The sequence below is a fragment of the Thamnophis elegans genome, chromosome 15 (assembly GCF_009769535.1).
Source record: "Thamnophis elegans isolate rThaEle1 chromosome 15, rThaEle1.pri, whole genome shotgun sequence".
NCBI lineage: Eukaryota > Metazoa > Chordata > Lepidosauria > Squamata > Colubridae > Thamnophis > Thamnophis elegans.
The window spans coordinates 46203682-46228387 of record NC_045555.1 but is presented as its reverse complement, the minus strand read 5'-3'; the positions used below and the strand labels follow the sequence as shown (position 1 = coordinate 46228387).

Below are 24706 nucleotides of genomic sequence, written 5' to 3'. Positions count from 1 at the left end.
GATTGTGTGTGCATATAAGTGAGTCTCTCTCTCTAGCATAGGAGGATATATTCCACGTTCCTATGCACACTTGAAATATTTGCCCTTAGATATTTACATTGACTTTTTCACCATCGCTTGGGTCGTTCTCTCTGGATTACTGCAATTTCCTTGGCTGCCAGCTATATTTTAACTGTATTTTAATTTTTGTGTTGTGATGGAAATTTTGTTTACAAATTCTCTTATGATTGTTTGCCACTTGACTGAGATGGGAATAAGTAAATAAATAAGCAGCGTTATTGTCTTCCAGCAAAACACTGGAAAAGAATAATGCAAATATTCTATTAGACTAGAAACTTTCTGATGTATCCAATGCATAACTTTCCAGTTCAAACGTTGAAATGTTTTAGCTGGATTTTAATTTTTGTATTGTGATGGAGATTTTGTTTACAAATTCTCTTATGATTGTTTGGAACGATCTACCCCCTGAGATCCGGACCCTCCCCACTCTCTCGGCCTTCCGTAAGTCTGTTAAGACCTGGCTGTTCCGGCAGGCCTGGGGCTGTTGATCTTGATTGATCTTCAGCCCCATTAAATCTGAGTGCATGTTGTGTTTTTGTTTTTAAGTTGTTCTGTCTGGTGTTTTAATCTTTTTTAAATATTTTTAAACTGCTTTTATGTAAGCCGCCCGGAGTCCTTCGGGATTGGGCGGCATACAAATCTATTAAAATTGACAAATGGACAAAATTGTTTGCCACCCAGAATCACTTGACTGAGATGGGAATAAGTAAAAATAAATAAGCAGCATATTGTCTTCCAGCAAAACACTGGAAAAGAATAATGCAAATATTCTATTAGACTAGAAACTTTCTGATATATCCAATGCATAACTTTCCAATTCAAACGTTGCAATCTTAAAACTGAAATCTTTGGAAAAAATAAGTGGATGAAACAAGAGACGTAACTAATCAAATTCTATCCTACAATGTCTTTTTATCAAGAGATGCATTTTTTCATACTGCCTAGAGTTGCAAGGTATCCTTTGCTCATTTTTCATACTTATATCTGAAAAAATGGCACAATACATAAGGTTTCCTTTCCATATTAAATGGAAAAAACACTCAACAACACTTAACCTTCATGAGCTGAAGCAAATTGTGTGGAAACAAAACTGCAAAAAAAAAATATCTCTAGAAATATTCAAGAACCAACCTTTCCATAATTTAAGTCATCATATGGGTCTGGAAATCCAGTGTATTCTCTTGGACTTCCATAAAGATTCAGGTAACAAGGTCCAAATGTTGGCAGGAAGCCCACTTCGGTATCACCAGTATTTGCTAATAAGTAAACATCATGATTAGGAGACATTAAGGCTCACAGCGTGATAACTGAATCTAATTACAGCAAGGTAAAATGTTAATATTAATCATTAGTAAAATGAGAATCCTCCGGATTCCATCAACTACCCAGTGTCGTTTGTCAACTACCCGGAGGAGGGCCTTCTCTGTGGCTGCTCCGGCCCTCTGGAACAATCTCCCTGTGGAGATCCGGACCCTTGCCACCCTTCAGGCTTTCCGCAAAGCCGTTAAAACCTGGCTGTTCCGGCAGGCCTGGCGCTGATGAGTTCCCAGCCCCACTCGAATTGTTGCGGCTGTTGATGAGTTCTTAATCTGTTTGTATTTGTCTGTCTTTTCGTTTTCGGTATTTCCCCTTTCCCCTATTTAGTTTGTTAGCTGCCCTGAGTCCCCTCGGGGAATAGGGCGGCATACAAGTTCAATAAAAGCTAAAGCTAGGAACATGTTTTTATTCACATGGAGAAAATTTAAATATTAATGACTATTTCCATCTATATATAGCCATCCAATCGATCAATTCCAGCTGTTTAAGCCCGTGACCCGACAAAAGGGCGCATGACAAAAGCGAGCCGACAAAACCGTGTTGCTAAAACCGCGACGTCATCAATACGCCGACAACAGCGCAGCGACAACAGCGCAGAGACAGAAGGGCGCTTTACAACAGCGCGTCGACAGAAAGCCGATTTAACTTAAGGTAAGGGTTAGGTTTAGGTTTAGGGTTAGGTTTCGGGTTTGGTTTAGGGTTAGGTTTAGGGATAGGTTTAGGGTTAGGGTTAGGGTTAGGGTTAGGTTTAGGGTTAGGTTTAGGGATAGGTTTAGGGTTAGGTTTAGGGTTAGGTTTAGGGTTGGGGTTAGGGTTGGGGTTAGGGTTAGGGTTACATTTAGGGTTAGGGTTAGCGTTATGTTTAGGGTTAGGTTTAGGTTTAGGTTTAGAGCGTGCTTCTGTCGCCGCGCTGTTGTCGGCGCGATTCAGTGCTCATTCGTCGGAGCGCTTTAGAACACGTGGTTTTGTCACCGCGGTTTAGTCGGGCGCGGTTTTGTCGTTCGCCCTTTTGTCGGTGAACCGTTCAAGCCAATTCCACTGTATGCCTGAGGTTGGGAAGTGGCAGCCACTAGGCCACATCTAGCCACACGAGGAAGCCCATTGCAAAGTATCAGAGACTGAGCAAAATCGTGGTATAAACATGACTGACTAGCTATCTTATGAACAAGGACTCCGTTATTCATAGACTTGCCACAGATAAAACCCAAGACCCTGGGATTATACAGCTGGAAAGCCCATTTAGCCCCAAACTCATTGATATGTGTCTCAGCAGCTGGGCGGATGAACTGGGTTTCCTGGCAATTCTTTATTTTGCAGTCATTTCCCTCCAAGTTACATTGCAATGTATTTTCCGCAAAACCACATACCATATGATGGCTGGGCTATCCAATATTACACTGGGTCACCTTTGATGGCTAACACTGTTCACGTGTTGGTATTTTCACTGAGCCAAGAGAAGCACTGAGATTTAAACCACCAACCAGCCACCGTCTTTTAGCAGCGTAGATATTGTACAGCCGGATCACTGAAGCAATAATTGCACTAAAACTCTGATATACAGCCATGCCAAAGCCAAAAGCATTTTTTTTCAATCATGCCAAGCTGATTAACATTATTTACAAAAAGATGAACTTATTGCTGCAGCCGTGAATGCAACTTTAAGCAATAATTTGGGTAATTCTTTTGATTTGAAAGGAAAATATTAACTTTGGAACCAAAGAAAGCAAATCATATTACACTCCAAGATATGATTATGAACCTTCATATGACGAAGCCCCAGCTCCCGAAGATGAAAGCTCTGCATTTTATAAAAAGACAAGAAATTGCTTAGCAAATAAGACAACAGATTCAGCAAATATATTAAACATTTTACTCAAGATTAATCTTAACAAGTTGGGAGTATCAAAGCTCGTAAGAACTTAACAAGAGCTACAAAAATTAATTACACTATCATTATGGTGATAATCATACAACTGTACATTTTGTGGTCATGACTACAATAAATTGGGCAGTGAGGAGCATCTCAAAATAATCCTATCTCGTTTTTTTAAATGTAAAGTGTCTCTAGCAAGGGTAGCCATAGAACACTATAAAAAGTCATAGTACTATTTCCTACTATGTTAAGTTTTTTTTTTTACTATTGTTTTATTTTAAAAGACTTACCCATTAACTTCAACAAGAGATAAAGTACGAACAGGATTAAACCACTACCGCTAGCTCTATTCTGAATAGTTTAGGCAAATGACAGATATTATCAAGTAAGAAACATTCCATCAAACCACACAGAATTTAAAACAGATTTCAAATTATTTCCATGAATTGGAAAGAATTGGGATTGAATTTCATATGGCTACCATTTTTATATGGAAGGACTAATGTAATTCACTGTGACAAATAAAATATGTAATCAGTCTGCCTTTTCCTCAAGAATAAAATTTTCAGATTAAAAGAAAAACAAATCCTGCTAAATAGGAACCAAAAGAATAAGCTAAGAAAAATGTTAAGTATTCCTCTGATCCAATGACAATACAATATTTATATAGCAATAGCAGTTAGCAATAGCAGTTAGACTTATATACCGCTTCATAGGGCTTTCAGCCCTCTCTAAGCGGTTTACAGAGTCAGCATATTGCCCCCACAGTCTGGGTCCTCATTTTACCCACCTCGGAAGGATGGAAGGCTGAGTCAACCTTGAGCCGGTGAGATTAGAACCGCTGAACTGCAGATAACAGTCAGCTGAAGTGGCCTGCAGTACTGCACCCTAACCACTGCGCCACCTCAGCTCTTTTTATATTGTACATAGGGTAGTATGTGTGTGTGTGAGTGTGTGCGTAAATATTTTGGCATCTTTGAATTTGAATATGGCCAACCATCCCTTGAGTTTTCAAACCCCATTTCTATAGAATGGAGAAGGCCTGCGTGATAACTCTAGAAGGACAACACTTAAAAATAATTGTTTGACTTGATTTAGAACTATATCTTGCTTCTTTCTGTGTGAAATGATATATTGCTAATAAAGAGCCGAGGTGGCGCAGTGGTTAGGGTGCAGTACTGCAGGCCACTTCAGCTGACTGCTATCTGCAGTTCAGCGGTTCTAATCTCACCGGCTCAAGGTTGACTCAGCCTTCCATCCTTCCGAGGTGGGTGAAATGAGGACCCGGATTGTTGTTGGGGGCGATATGCTGACTCTGTAAACCGCTTAGAGAGGGCTGAAAGCCCTATGAAGCGGTATATAAGTCTAACTGCTATTGCTATTGCTATTTAGCATATACTAAATAACAATTCTGAAAGCAAAGTCAATACACATGGTTCAAAGTGCTAAATTTAGCCAGGCAAGAATGTTAAATATCATTCTGAAAAGATAAGAGAACCAGTAGTATTCTTATTTAAAGAAGTCTTATTTAAAGAAAGAATTCCATCACGTGCATGGTAGTAATTAGCATGATTACTCCAGTTTAGATGTTAATATTTAATCTGGATAAACCAGAGGAAACTTCCCCAAGTCTTTGATTGTCTTGCACCATAATCTAAGGAAATACCATTGATTCTCCTTTGTGCTCATCGTCTTTCTGCTCTTGAGTTTGTAATAGTTACTTTGAGGAAACATCTACTGTAAGAAAAGGGACTGGCTTACCTTCAACTTCTCCACCAGAGGCAGCTATTTTGTAGAGGCATAAATACGTAGTGCCTACAACATCATTTTTTGTAAGACGATCCCTGTATGTAAACCCATCAATATTCATTTTAAATACACATTATTTTTAAATATTGTGTCTCTAACACTCCCATTTAGAATACTATACTATCTGTCCTATTTCCTTATAGGAACAGTATGAAATTCTGAGTGTCGATTATATAAACAATAACTATATTGGTTAGCAGGACAACAGTATAGAAAATGCAGATGGTCATATAGCTAATATCTTAGGGAGGTGGGAATGTTTCACTTCCACGGGTAGCCAGCAGATGGCACAATGTGCAATCTTCAAAAAGAGCCTATCATCTACCAATGGTCTCCAACCTTGGCAACTTTAAGACCTGTGGACTTCAACTCCCAGAGTTCCTCAGCTGGCTGAGGAACTCTGGGAGTTGAAGTCCACAAGTCTTAAAGTCGCCAAGGTTGGAGACCACTGATCTACACTACAGTATTTCTTTTAGAACAGGGATTTCTCTCACTTCCTTACTCCCCACAATCTGAACTATCAACTAGAAGTAAGCACAATTAACCACAAAAATATTTGCTGATAAAAACTCAAGGCTTTATTCTCAGTCATTCATGCCCCCGGTCACCTTCTGCATGGATTACTGCAATGCGCTCATGATGTGGCTGCCCTTGAAGAATATCTGGAAACTCCAGCGGGTGCAAAATGCAGCAACGTAATTAGTTAGTTATCCATGCTTCTAGAATTGGACAGGTCACATCACTATTCCACAAAATGCGCCGGTTGCCAGTTTTTTTCTGGGTCCAATTCAAAGTGCTGATTGTGATCAATTCAATTCAATTCAATTTATTAGATTTATAGGCTGCCCAAACCCGGAGGAGTCCGGGCGGCTTACAAAGAACAAGAAATAACAAAATAAAATAAGAAAATTTAAAAATTCCCCAACACGCATACGTTCTGATCGGGGCTGGACCCTACATGATAAGGTCAACAGCCCCAGGCCTGCCGGAACAGCCAGGTTTTAACAGGGCCATGAGGGTGGGTGAGGTCCAGACCTCTGCGGGTAGCTGATTCCACAGGGTCGGAGCAGCCACAGAGAAGGCTCTCCTCCGAGACCCCGCTAGCCAACACTGTCCGGCTGACGGTGTCCTAAGGAGGCCCACCCTGTGCGATCTTATCGGCCGTTGGGAGGTATGTGGTAGTAGGCGGTCTCACAAATACGCTGGTCCTGAGCCATGTAGGGCTTTAAAGGTAATAACCAGGTTAAAGGTAATGCGTTCGGAGACCAATTGGGAGCCAGTGCAGCTCGCGGAGGATAGGTGTAATATGGGTGTATCTCGGTACGCCCAATATCGCTCGCGCGGCTGCATTCTGGACTAGCTGCAGTCTCCGAACGCTTTTCAGGGGTAGCCCCATCTTGATCTTTAGAGTCCTAAATGCCATGAGGCCAGGTTATCGGAGGAGCCACCTCTCCCTGGTTACATTGATCTGTTCCGACCTGGGCCTTGTCAGTCAAGGAAAGAAGAGAGCCATTCCTGCGATAGCATCCTCCCTTTGAAGCATCATTCCCTGTGAAGTGAGATGGGCCCCAGCCACGTTGGCCTTCCAGAAAGCTCTTAAAACTGGGGTTTTGTCATGGGGGGGTGTCTGTGTTTTCGCTAAAGCTTTTAACCACTTTAACTGTTAGCTTTGGGGGTCTAGAGACCGCCTACTGCCAATTACCTCCCAAAGACCCATTACATCGCACAGGGTCGGCCTCCTCTGGGTTCCGTCCACCAGCCAATGCCATCTGGCTACGACCCGGGGGAGGGCCTTCTCTGTTGCAGCTCCAGCCCTTTGCAACGAGCTCCCCGCAGAGATTCGGACCCTCACCTCTCTCCAGGCCTTCCAAAAAGCCGTTAAAACCTGGCTGTGTCGGCAGGCCTGGGGGTGATGAGCTCCCTTCCCCTCTCGACAGGTGTGGTTGTTGGCTATCTTAACTGCTTGTCTTGTATTTATGTGTTCCCTTGCCCGTTTGAGTTGTTCGCCACCCTGAGTCCCTGCAGGGAATAGGGCGGCATATAAATAAAACAAATCTCAATCTCAATCTCTTGTTTTGTAATCATTTCGATTTTTTTATTTTGTTTTTGCTGCTCTGAGTCACAACGTGGGAATGAATGGCTATATAAATTTAAATGCAATAAATAAAGTTGACCAGGGACTGAACGAAAAGAAGTTTTGTTAATTTTAAGCCGATAAATGGAGCTACACTTTGCATTAGTGGTGCTTGAGCAAACGTAGCAAAAATATGTGCAGCTTATGGAAAAACATTTGTTCTCAGAATTCTAAGAGTTGCTTTGTGGAAGACTGACTGAATAAAAAGGAAGAGCTTACCAATCATACACCATCAGCCTTATTTTTTCACACATTGAGGGAAACTAGAAAAAAAGATTATTATTATTTATTGAAGTCTTCTTTCTCCTTTTAAAGGTTTTTATTTTCCATTTTTTCATTTTCATACACTCACATATATCCTGTGCATAGCCAACGCCATACAACATTAAACAATCATCGCAGCAATTCCTCTTGTCAACAATACCCCCCAAAATAGAAACCCAATATACCTCTTCCACTCTCCATACACCCCTTTCTTCTGCCCATCTCCAACTTTCTATCTTCCCTTCATCATCCTCCTCTACCCTACTTCCCCTCCCTCTCTACCACTCCTCTGTCCCGATCCCCTCCCTCCCTTCCTTCTCACCCTCCCTCCCATCTTCTCTCCCGTCCCTCTCTACCCATCTTTCTTCTATCCCTCTACTCCTCCCCTTGGTGTATTTCCACTATATGTCAATGTACTTAACTTATCCTATTTTTACAGAGAAATTATAGAAAAACAGTATACATGTGAAGTCATATTACATTGAAATCTAACCTAGTATATATCCCTCCCTCCCCCCACCCTCCCCCCCAACCCCCCAGCTCCCTCCCCACCCCCGACTTCCCAGAGCCCGTACATGGTATAGATTTTTAACAAACACAGTCTAAAATATATTGAGGGGGGGAAAAAGTCGCAGTCTTCTTTCTCAAATACAGAAGCCGAGTAGTATAATAACATACTAGAGAACCAACCTTGATTTGAAGATTAACAAGCTGATTCCACTCGGGGTTAGCATTTTTTTCAATTATACTGGTGCAAACCTGCCAGAGAAAAAGCCAATTTTCCACTTAAACCAAATCAAGTCTAATTTTTAATCCTTACTCTTTGTTATCCAGAAAGATCTGAGATCCTAAGGAGATCGGCTGTGTATGAGTTAAGCCTTACTTCTGATGTGTACATGGATACTATCAGGGGTGGGTTCCTACTGGCGTTGTTACCGGTTTGCTTCGCTTGTGTGCGCGACCGACACACACTGCTTGTGCATATGCAGCTCACTGTAAATTGTTCTGAGCATGTGCGAAGACCATGGAAACCTAATAAAAAATATGCCGGCAACAGCAGCAGAGACCAGGGAACTGGTTCAGGGGCATGGCCAGCCTGGGGCGCTGCCGGTTCTGCGACCCATGCAAAATGACCACTACCGGTTAGCCTGAACTGGTGCGAACCGGTAGAAATCCACCTCTGGATACTATCATGTTACTTTTCTCAGCCACAAGTCTGACAATGCCTTTTGCCAGGATAATTTTTGACTTCCCAGTTTACCTGAGCCGAGGTGGCGCCGTGGTTAAATGCAGTACTGCAGGCTACTTCAGCTGACTGCAGTTCTGCAGTTCGGCTGTTCAAATCTCACCGGCTCAAGGTTGACTCAGCCTTCCATCCTTTCGAGGTGGGTGAAATGAGGACCCGGATTGTTGTTGGGGGCAATATGCTGACTCTGTAAACCGCTTAGAGAGGGCTGAAAGCCCTATGAAGCGGTATATAAGTCTAACTGCTATTGCTACCTCAAAGCCCTGGTCTTCACTGGCAGCCTTCCATCTAAGTAGTCACTTTCCTTACTTTTAATAGACAAGGTCTTTTCAAGCAATATAAAATACATATATTTTTACATACGAATGTTTTTGTAGTTAAAGATATTAATTGAAATACATTCTGCTCCGTTCTAATGTATTTAGCATATAACTAATGGTAACAACATACAATGATTTCCCTAAAAATATAAAAATAATGTAACTTTGTTCATTTCTAAATAAATGTAAGTTTATCCAGACCACAATAGATTTTTGTTGTTTGATCTCTGTGAAAACTGATTCATACAAGAACGGTTTTCAGGCACCTCATCCATGGCTGTATAGTATAATACAGTTATTAGCACAAAATACCTTTTTTCCAGCAAAGCAGACTTCCACGAAGGGATCCACCAGATTTTTCTTATCAGCTTCTCCTCCAAATATTTCTTTTACAGTCTGTGCAAAGGCATCATCCACTGGACAATTTTTTTAAAAAAAACAGAGAATGAAAGAAGTGACTTTATGTTGCTCAGAACTTGCAGCCAGGATTATAAATTTCTGAACATGCAAAATGGCGTCGTTGAGCACTAAATGCCACAGACGCTTAAACAATTCAATAAATCTCTGGTTCTCAATCTTGGTTACTTTAAGATGTATGAACCCCTAGAATTCCTGAGCTATCTTAGCGGCTGGGGAATTCTGCAATTCCACACATTTTTTAAAGTTGCTAAATTTGAGAAATACTGCAATAAACTATTACAGTGGACAGTGCTTGTTGCAATGTTTTAGCAGCTGTTGCAGGAAAGATTCCATTTTCTCTTTTCGTTTCCCTCCAGCATTAAAGCAGTGTCCTTACCCATTACACTTGATCAGTTTTGAAAATGTTCGTTATAATTTAAGAAAGAACCTATTGAGAATTTCCACTTTCTGTTGCTTTCTCTGTTTTCTCCTTTTTTGCCTTTTTGTCCTGACTCCTATTGGCAGGTATCCTTTTGATGTTAACTGTCCAAATCAATGACATTGTCTTTTTGCCAAATGTTTTCAACTAATCTACTTGATTCCCTTCCTTTTCTGTTTTTTTTTTCCAGTCACCGTGTTCTGATTTCCCTTCCCTGCTTTCGCCAAAGTCAGTGGTGGGCTTCAAAAATTGTTCGAACCTACTCTGTGGGTGTGGCCTCCTTTGTGGGAGTGGCTTGACACCCCATGTGACCGGATGGGAGTGGCTTGCCGCCCATGTGACCGGATATGAAGATGCCGACAACACTTGTCAGAACCACCTTAAATTACCCCACACACAGCACTGGCATGCATAAGAATAGGATGTAAAGTTGTTTTTTAAAAGGCGTCTTTGGTTTGCGTTAAAACAACTTCGACACACGCAATGTTCTGATTGCACCACAAACGCAGTAGCCGTCCTTACCTTTCACAGAGGCACTGAGTTTTATAAATAGGAGCATGATAGTGTAGAATAATCATATCCAAGGACCAGTGGTGGGTTTCAAAAAAGTTTGGAATCTCTTCTGTAGGTGTGGCCTGCTTTCCGGGTCCACTGGTGGAACCTCTTCTAACCGGTTCGGTAGATTTGACGAACCGGTTCTACCGAATAGGTGCGAACTGGTAGGAACCCACCTTTGCCCCTAGTCAATGTTTTGTTCCACCTTTTATTGCAGACTAGTTGTTCTGAGTTTTTTTTCTTTTTAAGAACCCCCCCCCCCCCCAAGATATTGAAGCTCGGTAATTCTGTCTCTTCGTACCTTAGAATGGTTCACCCATTCACTCATTAGCAACAGCAGCAGAAGTAGCGGTTTAAGAAATCTACAAATATTTCTTTCCAATTTTCCAACATAGTAAACACACTCATTCCCCCCCCCCCAAGGTTAATAATAGATAACCATGATACATACTCTGAGGAATATCTTCAGCTCTGTAGATTTTAAGAACAAAGGTAACCCATCGGAGGGCTATTCCAGCTGGGAGCAATAAGTTGGTTTCCACATCATCATTCTCATTCTCCCGTTCTCTATTTTCCACCTGTTGGGGACATATTTGAATGTTATTCTATTGTTTTTTTTAAAAAAGCAACTTTTCTTCTCAACTAGCTAATACCCCCCAAAGATTCCAAAGTTATGATTTTCCCTGATTAGAGGAAATATGCTCAGGTAGTCCTCAATTTATGACCACAACGGAATCCAAAAATTTCTGTTGTTAAGCAAGACTGCTGCTAAATGAACTTTGCCTCATTTTCAACTTTCTTTCCACAGTTGTTTATTTATTCATTTATTAGACTTATATACCGCTTTATAGGACTTTCAGCCCTCTCTAAGTGGTTTACTGAGTCAGCATATCGCCCCCCACAGTCTGGGTCCTCATTTCACCCACCTCGGAAGGATGGAAGGCTGAGTCAACCTTGAGCCGGTGAGATTTGAACCGCTGAACTGCAGATAACAGTCAGCTGAAGTGGCCTGCAGTGCTGCACCCTAACCACTGCGCCACCTCGGCTCCTAAGTGAATCACTGCAGTTGTTAAGTTACAACATGGTTGTTAAGTGAATCTGGCTCCCCCTAATGGGGAAGCTGGTTCACTTTACAACCATGTTAGTAACCATGTTACTCTGCTTGTCAGAAGGTTAGGTTAAGGTTAAGGTTAAGGTTTATTGGATGTATATGCCGCCCTTCTCCCAAGGACTCAGGGCAGCGTACAACATTAAAGAAAACACCTATTACAAAAATTAAAAGGGACATTAAATAAAGTATCCCAATTGATATTTACAATAAAATTTTAAAAATTAAATTAAAATTAACAACCAAATTAATCTTGTATTTTATTTTATTCAGGCCAGGCCAGCTTGCTGGAAAAGCCAACTTTTTAGGGCACGTCAGAAGGACCGGAGGTCGGGGATTATGTAAGAATCAATAGCATTTAATGATCATTGGAAATATATTAGTATCATAGGGATAGCTAGAAATGCACTGAGCAATTAGTCATCCTTTCAGTATTCTCGTCTCCCCCCAAAGTTTATACTTTGTAAATAACGGCATTTGATAATGAGTTCTGGATAAGAATATCTAATTCCTGCTTTAAACGGAACTTTTTAAAAGTCAGGATTAAACAAAGTTTTATAGCTTATTTCCACATTAACAGTGCCTTTGAAATTACAAAGATATTCTGCATTTCCCATTTAGTTTCTCCATCCTATTTAAACACTGAACTTTTAAAGGAATTTTCCATTTCTTCAGGACCTTTTATTGGCTGACATTGATAATAGGAATACTATCTGTGAACGCTATTTATGAAAAATATGATTTTCCAGATCCTAATTTGTACATAGTGTGGTTTATGCTGCTCCACTTAAGCTAAAACATGACTAGTTTTTAACTTTGTAAATATGCAAAATACATTATTGTCCCCCAAAAATAAAAACAGCCAGCCTACAATGGATTCTTTATTCATTTTAATCTCGGAAAATTTAAAGATCAGGCCAAATAGGGATAAGCAATGTGCATTTATTTATTATATATTATTCTATATTTCAATTTTGGAGTCCACATGTCCCATTAACAGGCCGACTTTGGGAAGTGTCTTAGATATCAATATGCACAGAAATATTTCCACTGATGCCCATCACACTACTTTCTCCCGAGGTGAGAGACCGAGGTGGCGCAGTGGTTAAATGCAGCACTGCAGTTCTGCAGTTCGGCTGTTCAAATCTCACCGGCTCAAGGTTGACTCAGCCTTCCATCCTTCCGAGGTGGGTGAAATGAGGACCCGGATTGTTGTTGGGGGCAATATGCTGACTCTGTAAACCGCTTAGAGAGGGCTGAAAGCCCTATGAAGCGGTATATAAGTCTAACTGCTATTGCTACTGCTATTGCTATTTCTCCCTTTTTAATAAAATTATTTTTAATCAAAATATTTATTTCTAAGAGTATGCCTAGATGCCGTAAAAATGTGTCTAAATTTCATTGCTTGCCTAAGAAAAGGAAAGTACGTGCTTGCCATCCAGTATTTTATTTGGAAATATATCTGACATGCCAAGAAAAAAAAGATATAGATAGAAGTTTATTTATATGCCGCCCTTTTCCCTGGGGGGACTCAGGGCGGCTCACAATCCAATACGTTGTTTGCAATGACAGAACTTCCTGAGGGCGGGAGATAATGGTGGAAATAACCTCAGTTATTTGTCTTCTTTAAACAGTGATTTCTAACTAAGCAGATTCAATCACAAAAAGTTGACCTTTTTGAGAGAATGCTGATGAAAATTGTCTCCAGACATGAGAATGATTTAGAGTGGGATTCCTTGACAGTCCCATAAAATATTCACATGTTCTTTTGCAACCGAAGGAAACAGCAGGGATAAAGCAGCATTACGAGGAGGGAGAAGCTGGACCCAAGAGATGAAAATGTGAAAAAGGTTAAGGGGAGATGTACCTTCAAAAGGCAGCGGTGTTGAAGGCCATGGAAGAGAGGTTGAGCGGCGACAGAGTGGAAAGTAGCGGAATAAGCAGAACTAGGGGAAAGAAACAAAGGGTCAGCAAGTTCATTCTTCGAGGGTCTTCTATCATTTAACGTAAAGCCTCACACGGATATTAAAATGAAGTATCCAATCTAAGATGTATTGGAAGAATAATATATATGTTGCATTTGTGCTGATAAATAAATAAAGGGAGACTAGTACAGATCTATTTCAAGCTATTTAGCTCTCATCAGCTAGCCATACCCTTACTGGGATTCGAACCTGGGCTGTATTACATCTTAGGCAGATGTGTTAACCACTAAGCCACAAGGTTCTCCTCCTTTATCAGCTGAGCCAGGGAAATAGGTATGTATTTCCCTGGCTCAGCTGTAATACCTATTTCCCTGGCTCAGCTGATAAAGGAGGAGAACCTTGTGGCTTAGTGGTTAACACATCTGCCTAATATGTAATACAGCCCAGGTTCTAATCCCAGTAAGGGTATGGCTAGCTGATGAGAGCTAAATAGCTTGAAAGGGATCTATACTAGTCTCCCTTTATTTATTTATCAGCACAAATACAACACAAATGTAACAAAGGCAACAGTAAAAATATTGGGTTTCTGTCTGGATGGTCTCTTGTGACGAGTCGATAGACAGAGAAAGGAAGCAGTAGGCTTCCTCCCATATTTGGGCATTCCAGGGGTTGTGACACTAAATAAATAATATATATATATATATATATATATATATATATATATATATATATATATATATATATATATATATATATATATATATATATATATATATATACACACACACACACACACACATCTAAACTTACAGGAGGCTCATCTCCTGTTCCAAGAACAAACATGCTGACTTTCAAATAACCTTTCGGGTTAGAATTGCTGTCTTCAGGGTCATTCAAAAGCAGCCATTTTCTCATGACTGCATGGCCTGAAAAGGAAAAGAACATCGAAGCCAAGTCACAAATCATGTTCACGTGAATTCTTTTTTTTTTTAAAGAGTGGAGTCTTTTGTAAGTTGTGATGGTGGGAAAAAGAGTTTCTTCTGTTGTTCCTGCTGCTGACGTGCGAAAAGGAAGACGTGAAACTGGAGCTGGGACTGACTTCAAAGGATGTGGTTGTATTGATTGCTTGCATACTTGGATATGTAAGAGCATTAGGCACGCATTTCTACATAAGGGCAACATTTTCTCTTGGGTGACTGCTGGTTCTATGTTGCACCGATCAGATTAAACTAGAAAGGAGAGGTGAGTTCCACTGTCTACCTTTGGCCACCGATGAACATAGGTGATTTTTTCCAACATGGAGATTTGTGTAGCCATAGTATTTACTTGTTTTCTTTTGGGGAGGAACCTCATGCTGATTATTCTTAACTCATTTTGCCAACACTACTTCCAGAGATGCTGATGGCCATGACTTCTTACAGCCAGCACTTAATAACTGCTCCCTCCTGCTTCACTCTGCATACCCAATCTATATTTGTTAGCATGATTTATATCCTCTTCTGTAGGTGTGGCCTGCTTTCCGGGTCCACTGGTGGAACCTCTTCTAACCGGTTCGGTAGATTTGATGAACCGGTTCTACCGAATAGGTGCAAACTGGTAGGAACCTACCTCTGCCTTAGCTGTAACAATGTAATAAGGGTTAACCAGAGAGGCAGTTTCTGTAAGCAGGGCAATAAAGATTAGGCTAGAAATAACACTAGAATGTTTCCTTCCTGCCTTCCTTACAGGATTACGCCTGTAAAGTGGGGGGAAAACCAAAATAAGATTTCTTCCAACAACGGGTTCTCTGGACTGCTTAGCAAGTTAACAACCGGTTCTCCTGAAAAGGTGCGAACTGGCTGAATCCCACCACTGGTACACACATCTTTAGAAGCAGCTTAAGGAGTCATAGGCACGGAGTATCTGGCACTTAATATCTATCATTCAGGTAACTTAGAAGTCAATTAAATTCAATACCTCAAACACGTACCACAACGAAGCAACTCATTCTACCATATGTTAAAAGAGAAAGACTGATATTGATTTCCCTACCAGCAGTTTTATTGACATACTGTACATTTTTATGAGTGAACATAAAATCTCTTTTTCTTTAAAAAAAAGACTTTTAGTTAATACATTGCAATTTTAGTGCCCTGCTGATAACTGTGACACCGAAATATATCCCTTCTTTCTGTGGTTGAATATACAGGCTAGATCAAGTCTTAAAATTAGCCCCATCCTAGTCAAAGCATCTGTTACTAGATATTATTAAGTCTCAATCAACCTAAGATATTTTGCATGAAGGTTACTTACCAGGTTCATCATAGACATAACCAACATCAATCTGCAATAGAATTATATTAATATTATTGCCTTAGAGTTAATGATAGAGTAAGCAAATAAATGTGATAGACTATATATGTGGCTTTAAAGCTCATTTGCTTTCAGTCACAGATCTGAATGACTCTTCTGTCACATGTACTACAGGATCTAAATTTAAACAGGCATAACCAAAATATATTTACATTAAAAGTAAGCGATACTCAAACTAATGATGTCAGGCCTGCATTTATATTCCTTTTAGAATTTTGGCCTCCACACTTTCTCTTATTTCATTATGCTGTTTCTTTAAGTGTAGTCGATGGGAGGGGGGAATAGAAGGAGTAAGATTGTGGAATGTATTGTTTTTCATTCTTTACTAGAAGTCAAGGTCATCCGTTGTCTCCGCACTTTCACACCTGACCGGAAGCAGCTGGGCGGAGACGCCAGCGTGGAAGGAGGAGATTGGACCATGTGATGGACTGTGGGTGTGGGGACAAGGTCATGAACTTTTAACTGGGTGGGATTCTGATGTAACTTCCAGAGTTGGAATCCCACAGCACGATGCCAACATGCCTGTCTTATTAAATTGGAACTTTAAGCATAGTTTTGCCTTCGACTCTGATTTAATTCTGCATGGTATTTGGAACGTTGACAAATGCTTTATGGTGGCTACACAAACACAATCGGTTGCCAAAACCAGTTATAGATATTAACCTTCTCACATCAATGTGCTTAATGCTGAACCCAGATTTTGTTTCTTGTTCTTAAATCCAACAGAGTATTTTCACATTAATTCAGGCAGAGATATTACATTACAGTTATCAGAACTGAATAAATAATTTCTAAGCCTGAGAAAAGAAAATGAAATAAAAATTTGGACTCATTTTTCCCCCATTTCTTTCAATGTAAACTGGCAAGAGGACATCTATTCACACATTTACATTTCCAAAATTTTAAAAAAGCAGATATTGCCTTGAACAGATGTCTTTAATAGGACATGCTTTGCTTCTCTGTCTTTTAACTTCATGTTGCATAAGCGCCAAATGAATTTATGGCGGAACATCAAGAATGCTTACCTTAAATTCCCCCATTAGACTATCAGGACGCAGAGAGTAAGAATCATAAACCTTTAAGGAAATAAAAGAATAAATTATAACTTTAACTTTAACAAAAAGGAAAGCAATAATAAAGACAATTGTTCATTTGCCTTACCCGAATGCTTATGGTTTCGTCAAAGAGCTCTGAAGGTGTCATATTGTGCATGTTGTAGAAAAATATCTGTTAGGAAGGGGAAACAGTTTTAGACAAAATCTGCAGGAAAAACTGGGGTGTAACATAGGGGCATTTGATGGCTACGCTATTAAAACAAATGAGAAGTCAGTATGTGACTAAGCTCTTGAATTCCATTGTGTAACAGAAGAACCTGGGGGGTGGAGTTAAAAGAACCATCATCCTAGAATCTCTATAAAGCCTCTAATGGACTAAATCCAAGCTCCTTGAATTCTGTTGGCCCTTATCCGGGGGTGAAATTCAGCAGGTTCTGATAGGTTCTGGAAAACCGGTAGTGGAAATTTTGAGTAGTTTGGAGAACCGGCAAATACCACCTCTGGCTGACCCCAGGAATGGGGTGGGAATGGAGATTTTGCAATATCCTTCCCCCTGGAGTGGGGTGGGGAATGGAGATTTTGCAGAATCTTTCCCCGGCCACGCCTACCAAGCCATGACCACAGAAGCGATAGTAAAAAAAAAAAAAGAATTTTACCACTGCCCCTACCAGTTCGCACCTATTCGGTAGAACCAGTTCGTCAAATCTACCGAACCGGTTAGAAGAGGTTCCACCAGTGGACCTGGAAAGCAGGCCACACCTTCAGGAGAGCTTCCAAACTTTTTTGAAACCCACCACTGGTCCTTGGATAGGATTACTCTACACTATCATGCTCCTATGTATAAAACTCAGTGCCTCTGTGAAAGGTAAGGATGACTCCTGCGTTTGTGGTGCAATCAGAACATTGCATGTGTTGAAGTTGTTTTAACGCAAACCAAAGATGCCTTTTAAAGAACAAGTTTACATCCTATTCTTATGCATGCCAGTGCTGTGTGTGGGGTAATTTAAGGTGGTTCTGACAAGTGTCGTCGGCATCTTTATATCCGGGAACATGGGCGGCAAGCCACTCCCATCCGGTCACATGGGTGGCAAGCCACTCTCACAAAGGAGGCCATACCCACAGAGTAGGTTCGAACAATTTTTGAAACCCACCACTGCACTGCCCTTATCTAACTCCAAGCAGGTGCTAAGAATAGTCCTGTACCTAAACATGCATAGCAATAAATCAGTTTAATTGGACCTTCATCTATGGACCTGATCTTTCAGTCCTAACCCCATGACATGCCACAGGGAGGTTGAGGAATATTCTTCTGTAAAAGTCCTAATTAATGGGCTAAACATTTTTTCCAAAGATCCTGCTGCATATGAATATTCATAAACAGACATACTATATGGGTGAGGAAATAATACAGAGTGAGTGGCCACATCAGTGGTGGGTTTCAAAAATTGTTCGAACCTACTCTGTGGGTGTGGCCTCCTTTGTGGGAGTGGCTTGCCGCCCATGTGACTGGATGGGAGTGGCTTGCCGCCCATGTGACCGGATATGAAGATGCTGACGACACGGGTTCTGGGAAGCCAGGGGGGGTAGGTTGTGGGGGGTTGGGGGGGAGGGATATATATTAGGTTTGATGAGACGTGTTATATTTTAATGTAATTTGACCCCACATGAATACTGTTTTTTTTTTCTTATATTTTCATTGCTATTATTACTAAAAAAATAATAAAAAAAACCTAGGATATGTTAAGCATATTGACATGTAGAGGAAAAACACCAAGGAGAAGAGGAGTGGGAAATAGAAGGGAGAAGAAAGATGGGAAGAGAAGGATAGGAGAGAGGGTAAAGGGGGAAGATGAGGAGGATAAGGAGGAGTGGATTGTAGAGAGAGGAGCAGTAGAAAGGGAGGGGAAGTAGAGTAGAAAAGGATGATGGAGGGAAGATAGAAAGTTGGAGGGTGGTAGAAGAAAGAGGTGTATGGAGAGCAGAAGAGCTATAATGGGTTTCTATTTTTCTGGGCATTGTTGACAAGAGGAACTGATGTAATTATTATTTAATACCATATGATACGGGCTATGTATAGTATACATGTGAGTGTGTGTTATGAAAATGAAAATGGAAATAAAAATATTCATTCAAAAAAAAAAAGAACCACCTTAAATAACCCCACACACAGCACTGGCATGCATAAGAATAGGATGTAGACTTGTTTTTTAAAAGGCATCTTTGGTTTGCATTAAAACAACTTCAACACACGCAATGTTCTGATTGCGCCACAAACGCAGGAGTCATCCTTACCTTTCACAGAGGCACTGAGCTTTATAAATAGGAGCATGATAGTGTAGAATAATCATATCCAAGGACCAGTGGTGGGTTTCAAAAAATCTTTGGAACCTCTTCTGTAGGTGTGGCCTGCTTTCTGGTGGAACCTCTTCTAACCCGTTCGGTAGGTTTGACGAACCGGTTCTACCGAATAGGTGCGAACTGGTAGGAACCCGCCTCTGGGCCACATGTACATGGAAACGTTCTGTTTTCCCTGTTTGGAGATGCACGCTTAGGGAGGACACCTCGGTTTTGTTAAATTATGCCGAGTTTACAATTTTTAATGTTTTTGTTATCTGAACTTGACCCGAAACTTTGCAATTAGCATCTGGCAATCCCAGCACCAGTAGCTCTGTAAAGATGTTGGATAGCTCCTGGAGTCTCAAATTATTTGCCCAATGTACACATTATGTATACATTGTAATGAAATAAGCTGCGAGAATAACCTTGAGGGCGAGGCAGAAAATAGAGGCATTAAAACCACAGCCAAGGAAATGGTCAGATAAGAGAAATCTGGATCAGGAAAGGAATTTGACGAAGCATTTTAGACCTGACTCTCGTTAATTATCTACAGGATAAAGGCAAGGAGGGGGGGAGACACATTCAGAGTTGCAAGTTTCTATCACTGTAAACCTATGATAAAAGCAGTTTCAGCATACATGATTTTGGAGTTCAAGTTCATCTATCTTTTAGGGCTGACAGAAACATGCCGGCTCATGAGGATATTGTGCATAAATGATAACTATGAACTAGCACAGTTTACTTCACTTTTCTTCATATGACTTCAAGTCAGTTTTCATAGTAGGTTGCAATTCAGAGTTTAGGGAATGGATTTTGATGGACTTATGTTCCTGAATTCATTAGTGGATATGCAGTATATTCCACCATTAGCTGCCTTTCTTTTAGTCATGTGTTTGCTAACAGCCTCCAGGCACTGGCCCATCACTTCTACCGCTTGGCTGAGTTGGCACGGGGCGGACAGATACAACTGGGTATCGTCCGTGTATTGATGATATTTGATCCCGTGCCGACGAATGATCTCACCCTTTAAAGCCCTACATGGCTTGGGACCTGGATACCTACGGGACTGCCTCCTGCCACACACCTCCCAACGACCTATAAGATCACACAGATTGGGCCTCCTTTGGATACCGTCGACCGGGCAATGCCGGTTGGCGACTACTTGGGGGAGGTCTTTCTCTGTAGCTGCCCCGGCCCTGTGGAATGATCTCCCCGCAGAGATCCGGACCCTTCCCACCCTCTCGGCCTTCCGGAAAGCCACTAAAACCTGGCTGTTCCGGCAGGCCTGGGACTGTTGACCCCAAAATATGGTCCAGCCCCACTCAGAATGGAGTGCATGATGTGTTTTTTTTAAATCTATCTTTCCTTTCCTTTTCTTCTTTTTGATTTATTGTATTGTTAGCCGCCCGGAGTCCCACGGGATTGGGCGGCATACAAATGTTATTAAACTTCAAACTTCAAACTGTTACTTAGACTTAATCATACTTATTTACAGTAGATACTTACACCTCATTAATCTTAGCTGATCAATAAAACCTAGTAGGATAATAACTAATTTGACCATCAAGAACTATAGAATTGACTAGGAAAGAAAAAAAAATATTTCTAAAGGGGTGAACAGTAACAATTTTGTACTATTGCTAAAAAGAAGAAACATATGTGGACTTGAACGAGATTTTACTAATCATACTAAACTAGATAACCTTGCATCAGCTTCACAAGAGTTACTTCCAAATTGGCATTCCAAAGGTTATCTGCATGTAATTACCATTTTCATAAAAATATAGTAGGTAAACCTATAAAGTATACAGTACTTTTGTTATATATATATATATATATATTATACTTACCTCATCGAAATAGGGATTGTTTCCTCTTTTAATTCTTGTTCTGTGAGTTTGGCCACAAACATGTGCTTTTACAACTGGCTTTATGTTATTCCCAGACAACTGACGTCCTTCAATGATTCTAACACGAATCTGGTAACAGGTAATACAATGACATATATTAGACGGGCAGAGGTGGGTTCTTACCGGTTCGCACCGGTTCAGTAGAACCGGTTCGTCAAATCTACCAAACTGGTTAGAAGAGGTTCCGTCAGTGGACCCGGAAAGCAGGCCACATGTGCAGAAGAGGTTCCAAAATTTTTTGAAACCCCACCACACACACATACACACACACACACACACAGAGAGAGACAGACTCACACAGAGAGAGAAAGAGAAAGAGAAAGAAAGGAAGGAAGGAAGAAAGAAAAAAAGAAAAAAGTGAGAGAGAGATGAAAGAAAAAAGGAAAAAGGGACAGAGAGACAAAAGGAAGGAAAGAGAGAGAGAGAGAGAGAGAGAGAGAGAGAGAGAGAGAGAGAGAAAGAAAGAAAGAAAGAAAGAAAGAAAGACACTTTCTTCTTTGGGATTGCCAAGAACACAGAGAGAGAGAGAGAGAGAGACAGACAGACAGACAGACAGACAGACAGACTCACACAGAGAGAGAAAGAGAAAGAAAGGAAGAAAGAAAGAAAGAAAGAAAGAAAGAAAGAAAGAAAGAAAGAAAGAAAAAGTGAGAGAGAGATGAAAGAAAAAAAGGAAAAAGGGACAGAGAGACAAAAGGAAGGAAAGAGAGAGAGAGAGAGAAAGAGAGAGAGAGAGAGAACACATGGCCGGCAAGCCACTCCCACCAGGTCACATGGCCGGCAAGCCACTCCCACAAAGGAGGCCACACCCACAGAGTGCTTGGACTGTTTTCCCGTTAAAACAAATTAGACTGTCAGTTATTAAATTATAATGAACGACATTCTGTTTCATTAGTTCCAAATAATACACAGAGCCGAATATAAAGAGCTCGTCCGAGGAATTTATATTCATGAGGAACCTGATCGTGGTATATCTGGAATATCTCCAGGCATAGAAGAAGAAGGGCGGCTATCTCTGCAGTTATGAAGGTCTTAGGTGCACATCACAATCTACCATGCACCAGAGCCATCAAATCATAATTAAGCCTCAGAATGTTCTCAAAAACAGAACAATATGATAAAGAATATGAAGAGGGCATTAGAAAAGATAACGTGTGAGTGGTGAAATCTATCATGGCTACAATTTAGGATCAGGCAAGCCTCTCCTGGAGCACATCTATTATGAGAACTTCCATTTTGTGTTTTAAAGTTTCCCCCCAAAATTAAAGAAATGCCTCTAATTGACAATGAATATTTAGACTGGCCTTCGACAATATACTGCCTTCAGAAGTATACATTCTCCAAGTTGTACTCTTAACGTGTTAGGAGAGGGAGCAGTTTGGAGAAAGTTCATCAATACTTTTATATTATTCTAAATATAAAAGTATCGTCAGTAACTCATTTTTTTTCATTTAATAAACGAATAATTTACAGCCATTAGATAATTTGTGAGCTTCAATAAATCTCATGATCAATTCTAAAATAATTATTTTATGCATTGAAATACATTTTTCTTAGAAGGGGTCTGTAGGATTCTCCAGACTGCCACAGGGATCTATGTCACAAAAAGTTGAAAAATCCCTGATTTAGAGACTTAACGCTTTGGTATTTTTCATACTTAGCCTAGTGGGTATTATTAAGCTACTTGGAATGCAACAAGTATTCCCAGTCTTTATTCTTAAGTTTTCAAATTTATTTATACACTCCTTTGTTGTTATGAATTGGAGCCAAAAACGATACACCAGGGAAAAGAATCTTCCAACGTTTAAATAGCAGCTTGTGGAAGAGATTTCTAAATAGAAAATAAATATGTTGCCCAAAAGGGACTAACCACAATGCAAGCCTTATATGTAAGACGTAAGCTTCATGTAAGAATACACACTTCATTGGTGCTTACTCTCTGGTAAATTATTAGGGTTAATGTTGTGACTCAGCAGAAGTTTGCTGTGAGTTGAGTCGGGATGCAGGAATAACAATGCAGCTGGGGCCCGTTAGTGTCGTCTTCTGGAGATAAAAGGACTGATGGTGCCACGCCCTGGTTGCAGAAGTCAATGTTCACTCGTTCGTTCGTGGTTCGTTGTTCATCGGTCGTGGTTTGTTTGTGAGAGGCACTTGGATAAGTGATTTGCTTTCTGTAACCCTGATTCTAAGAGACACTTGGAGAAGTGATTTGCTTTCTTTCTGTAAACCTGGTGTTGCTGTAATTAGCTCTTTGTTTTTGCATTCTGCTGCGTAGCCTTTTTGCCAGAGACATTATTTATGTTTATTTTTGGGCTCGCAGCCAGGACTGATAAAAGTTATTTCCTTTTAAGTCTGTCTGACTGTCGTCTGTGAACGAGCGAAGAAGGGGGGTCAGAACAGGTTAGGATTACCGTATTACTGATAACCCCTTCATGGATTACTGCCTTGTCATGGCGAAGGGGCTTGAGTAGTTATGAGCTATGCCGCGCAGGATCACCCATGAGAGACAGGTCATAGCAGAGAGCTCTGACAAAACATAATCCACTGGAGAAGGAAACAGCAACCCACTCCAGTATCTTTGCCATGAAAACCCCATGGACATCATTGTCCATGAGGTTGCGATGGGTCGGACATGACTTCACAACTAATAACAACAAATTACTGATAAAATTCATTATTTTCCAACCTGGAAATCTTGAGGTTTATTAGAAAGCACCCTGCGGTTTTTCTTTCCTTTGGTAATACGTCGAGCAAGCTGAATTTCACGGGAACCGCTTGGACCAGTTTGGGGGAGAACTCCAGTTTCACCATCAGGCATCGCACCCTCCTCGCCGCCATCTTCTTCACCATCTACCAACAATTTCAAATTGTTACTCTCCTTGAAAGCACAGTAAGAAAAACGCAGAGTGAATGAGAGCCGAGGTGGCGCAGTGGTTAGGGTGCAGTACTGCAGGCCACTTCAGCTGACTGTTATCTGCAGTTCGGCGGTTCTAATCTCACCGGCTCAGGGTTGACTCAGCCTTCCATCCTTCTGAGGTGGGTGAAATGAGGACCCAGACTGTGTGGGCGATATGCTGACTCTGTAAACCGCTTAGAGAGGGCTGAAAGACCTATGAAGCGGTATATAAGTCTAACTGCTACTGCTATTGCTAATGAACCTGAAAGATCCAGGCACTAATATGGATCTCTGAAAGTGCTATCCCCGGGGCTGAAGAAAATGAGATGGATAAATCATGAAATGGAGCTGCCTTAAAAAAAATGGAAGCTCCCCAAGGATCGTGAGAATAGCACCTGCTGGCAGAATGATTTGCAGCTGCTTCTGCAGGAAAGCTAAGTCTGAGGCTCTTTCAAAAGCTATAAAAAAACAGGAAGGTAAGTTGGGTGCTGCTGGACCTTGAAGCTGGCTGGGGAGTAGGCCAAATCATGCAAACCCCTGAGTGGCTGCATGGGAAGCAGACCCAAGGCCTGCAGGGATTCAGAGAGGCTGGTTGGTTGGGGGAGATAGGTGGGGGCACTGCAGTGTCCGTGCAGTTCGTCATAAGGGGTGCTACAGTGGCCATATCTTTGCAACTGGTTCATAAGTAGCTTTTCGGGTGGTCCGTC

The 24706-nt window shown here is 40.9% G+C and overlaps 1 protein-coding gene across 1 annotated transcript in view; it reads right to left on the bottom strand.

The window, feature by feature from the left end:
* Positions 1-24706, bottom strand: part of MYOF (myoferlin) — a 122326-nt gene that overhangs the window by 62243 nt on the left and 35377 nt on the right. The window contains exons 6-18 of the mRNA XM_032231969.1: positions 23790-23953; positions 21044-21172; positions 16963-17028; positions 16827-16877; positions 15742-15772; positions 14260-14375; positions 10868-10994; positions 9336-9439; positions 8148-8216; positions 7413-7456; positions 5012-5094; positions 3137-3175; positions 1192-1316 (exon numbers count right to left, since the gene is read on the bottom strand). Of these exons, the coding sequence (XP_032087860.1) occupies positions 1192-1316; positions 3137-3175; positions 5012-5094; positions 7413-7456; positions 8148-8216; positions 9336-9439; positions 10868-10994; positions 14260-14375; positions 15742-15772; positions 16827-16877; positions 16963-17028; positions 21044-21172; positions 23790-23953 (1148 nt within the window). The remainder of the gene's footprint in view (positions 1-1191; positions 1317-3136; positions 3176-5011; positions 5095-7412; positions 7457-8147; positions 8217-9335; positions 9440-10867; positions 10995-14259; positions 14376-15741; positions 15773-16826; positions 16878-16962; positions 17029-21043; positions 21173-23789; positions 23954-24706) is intronic.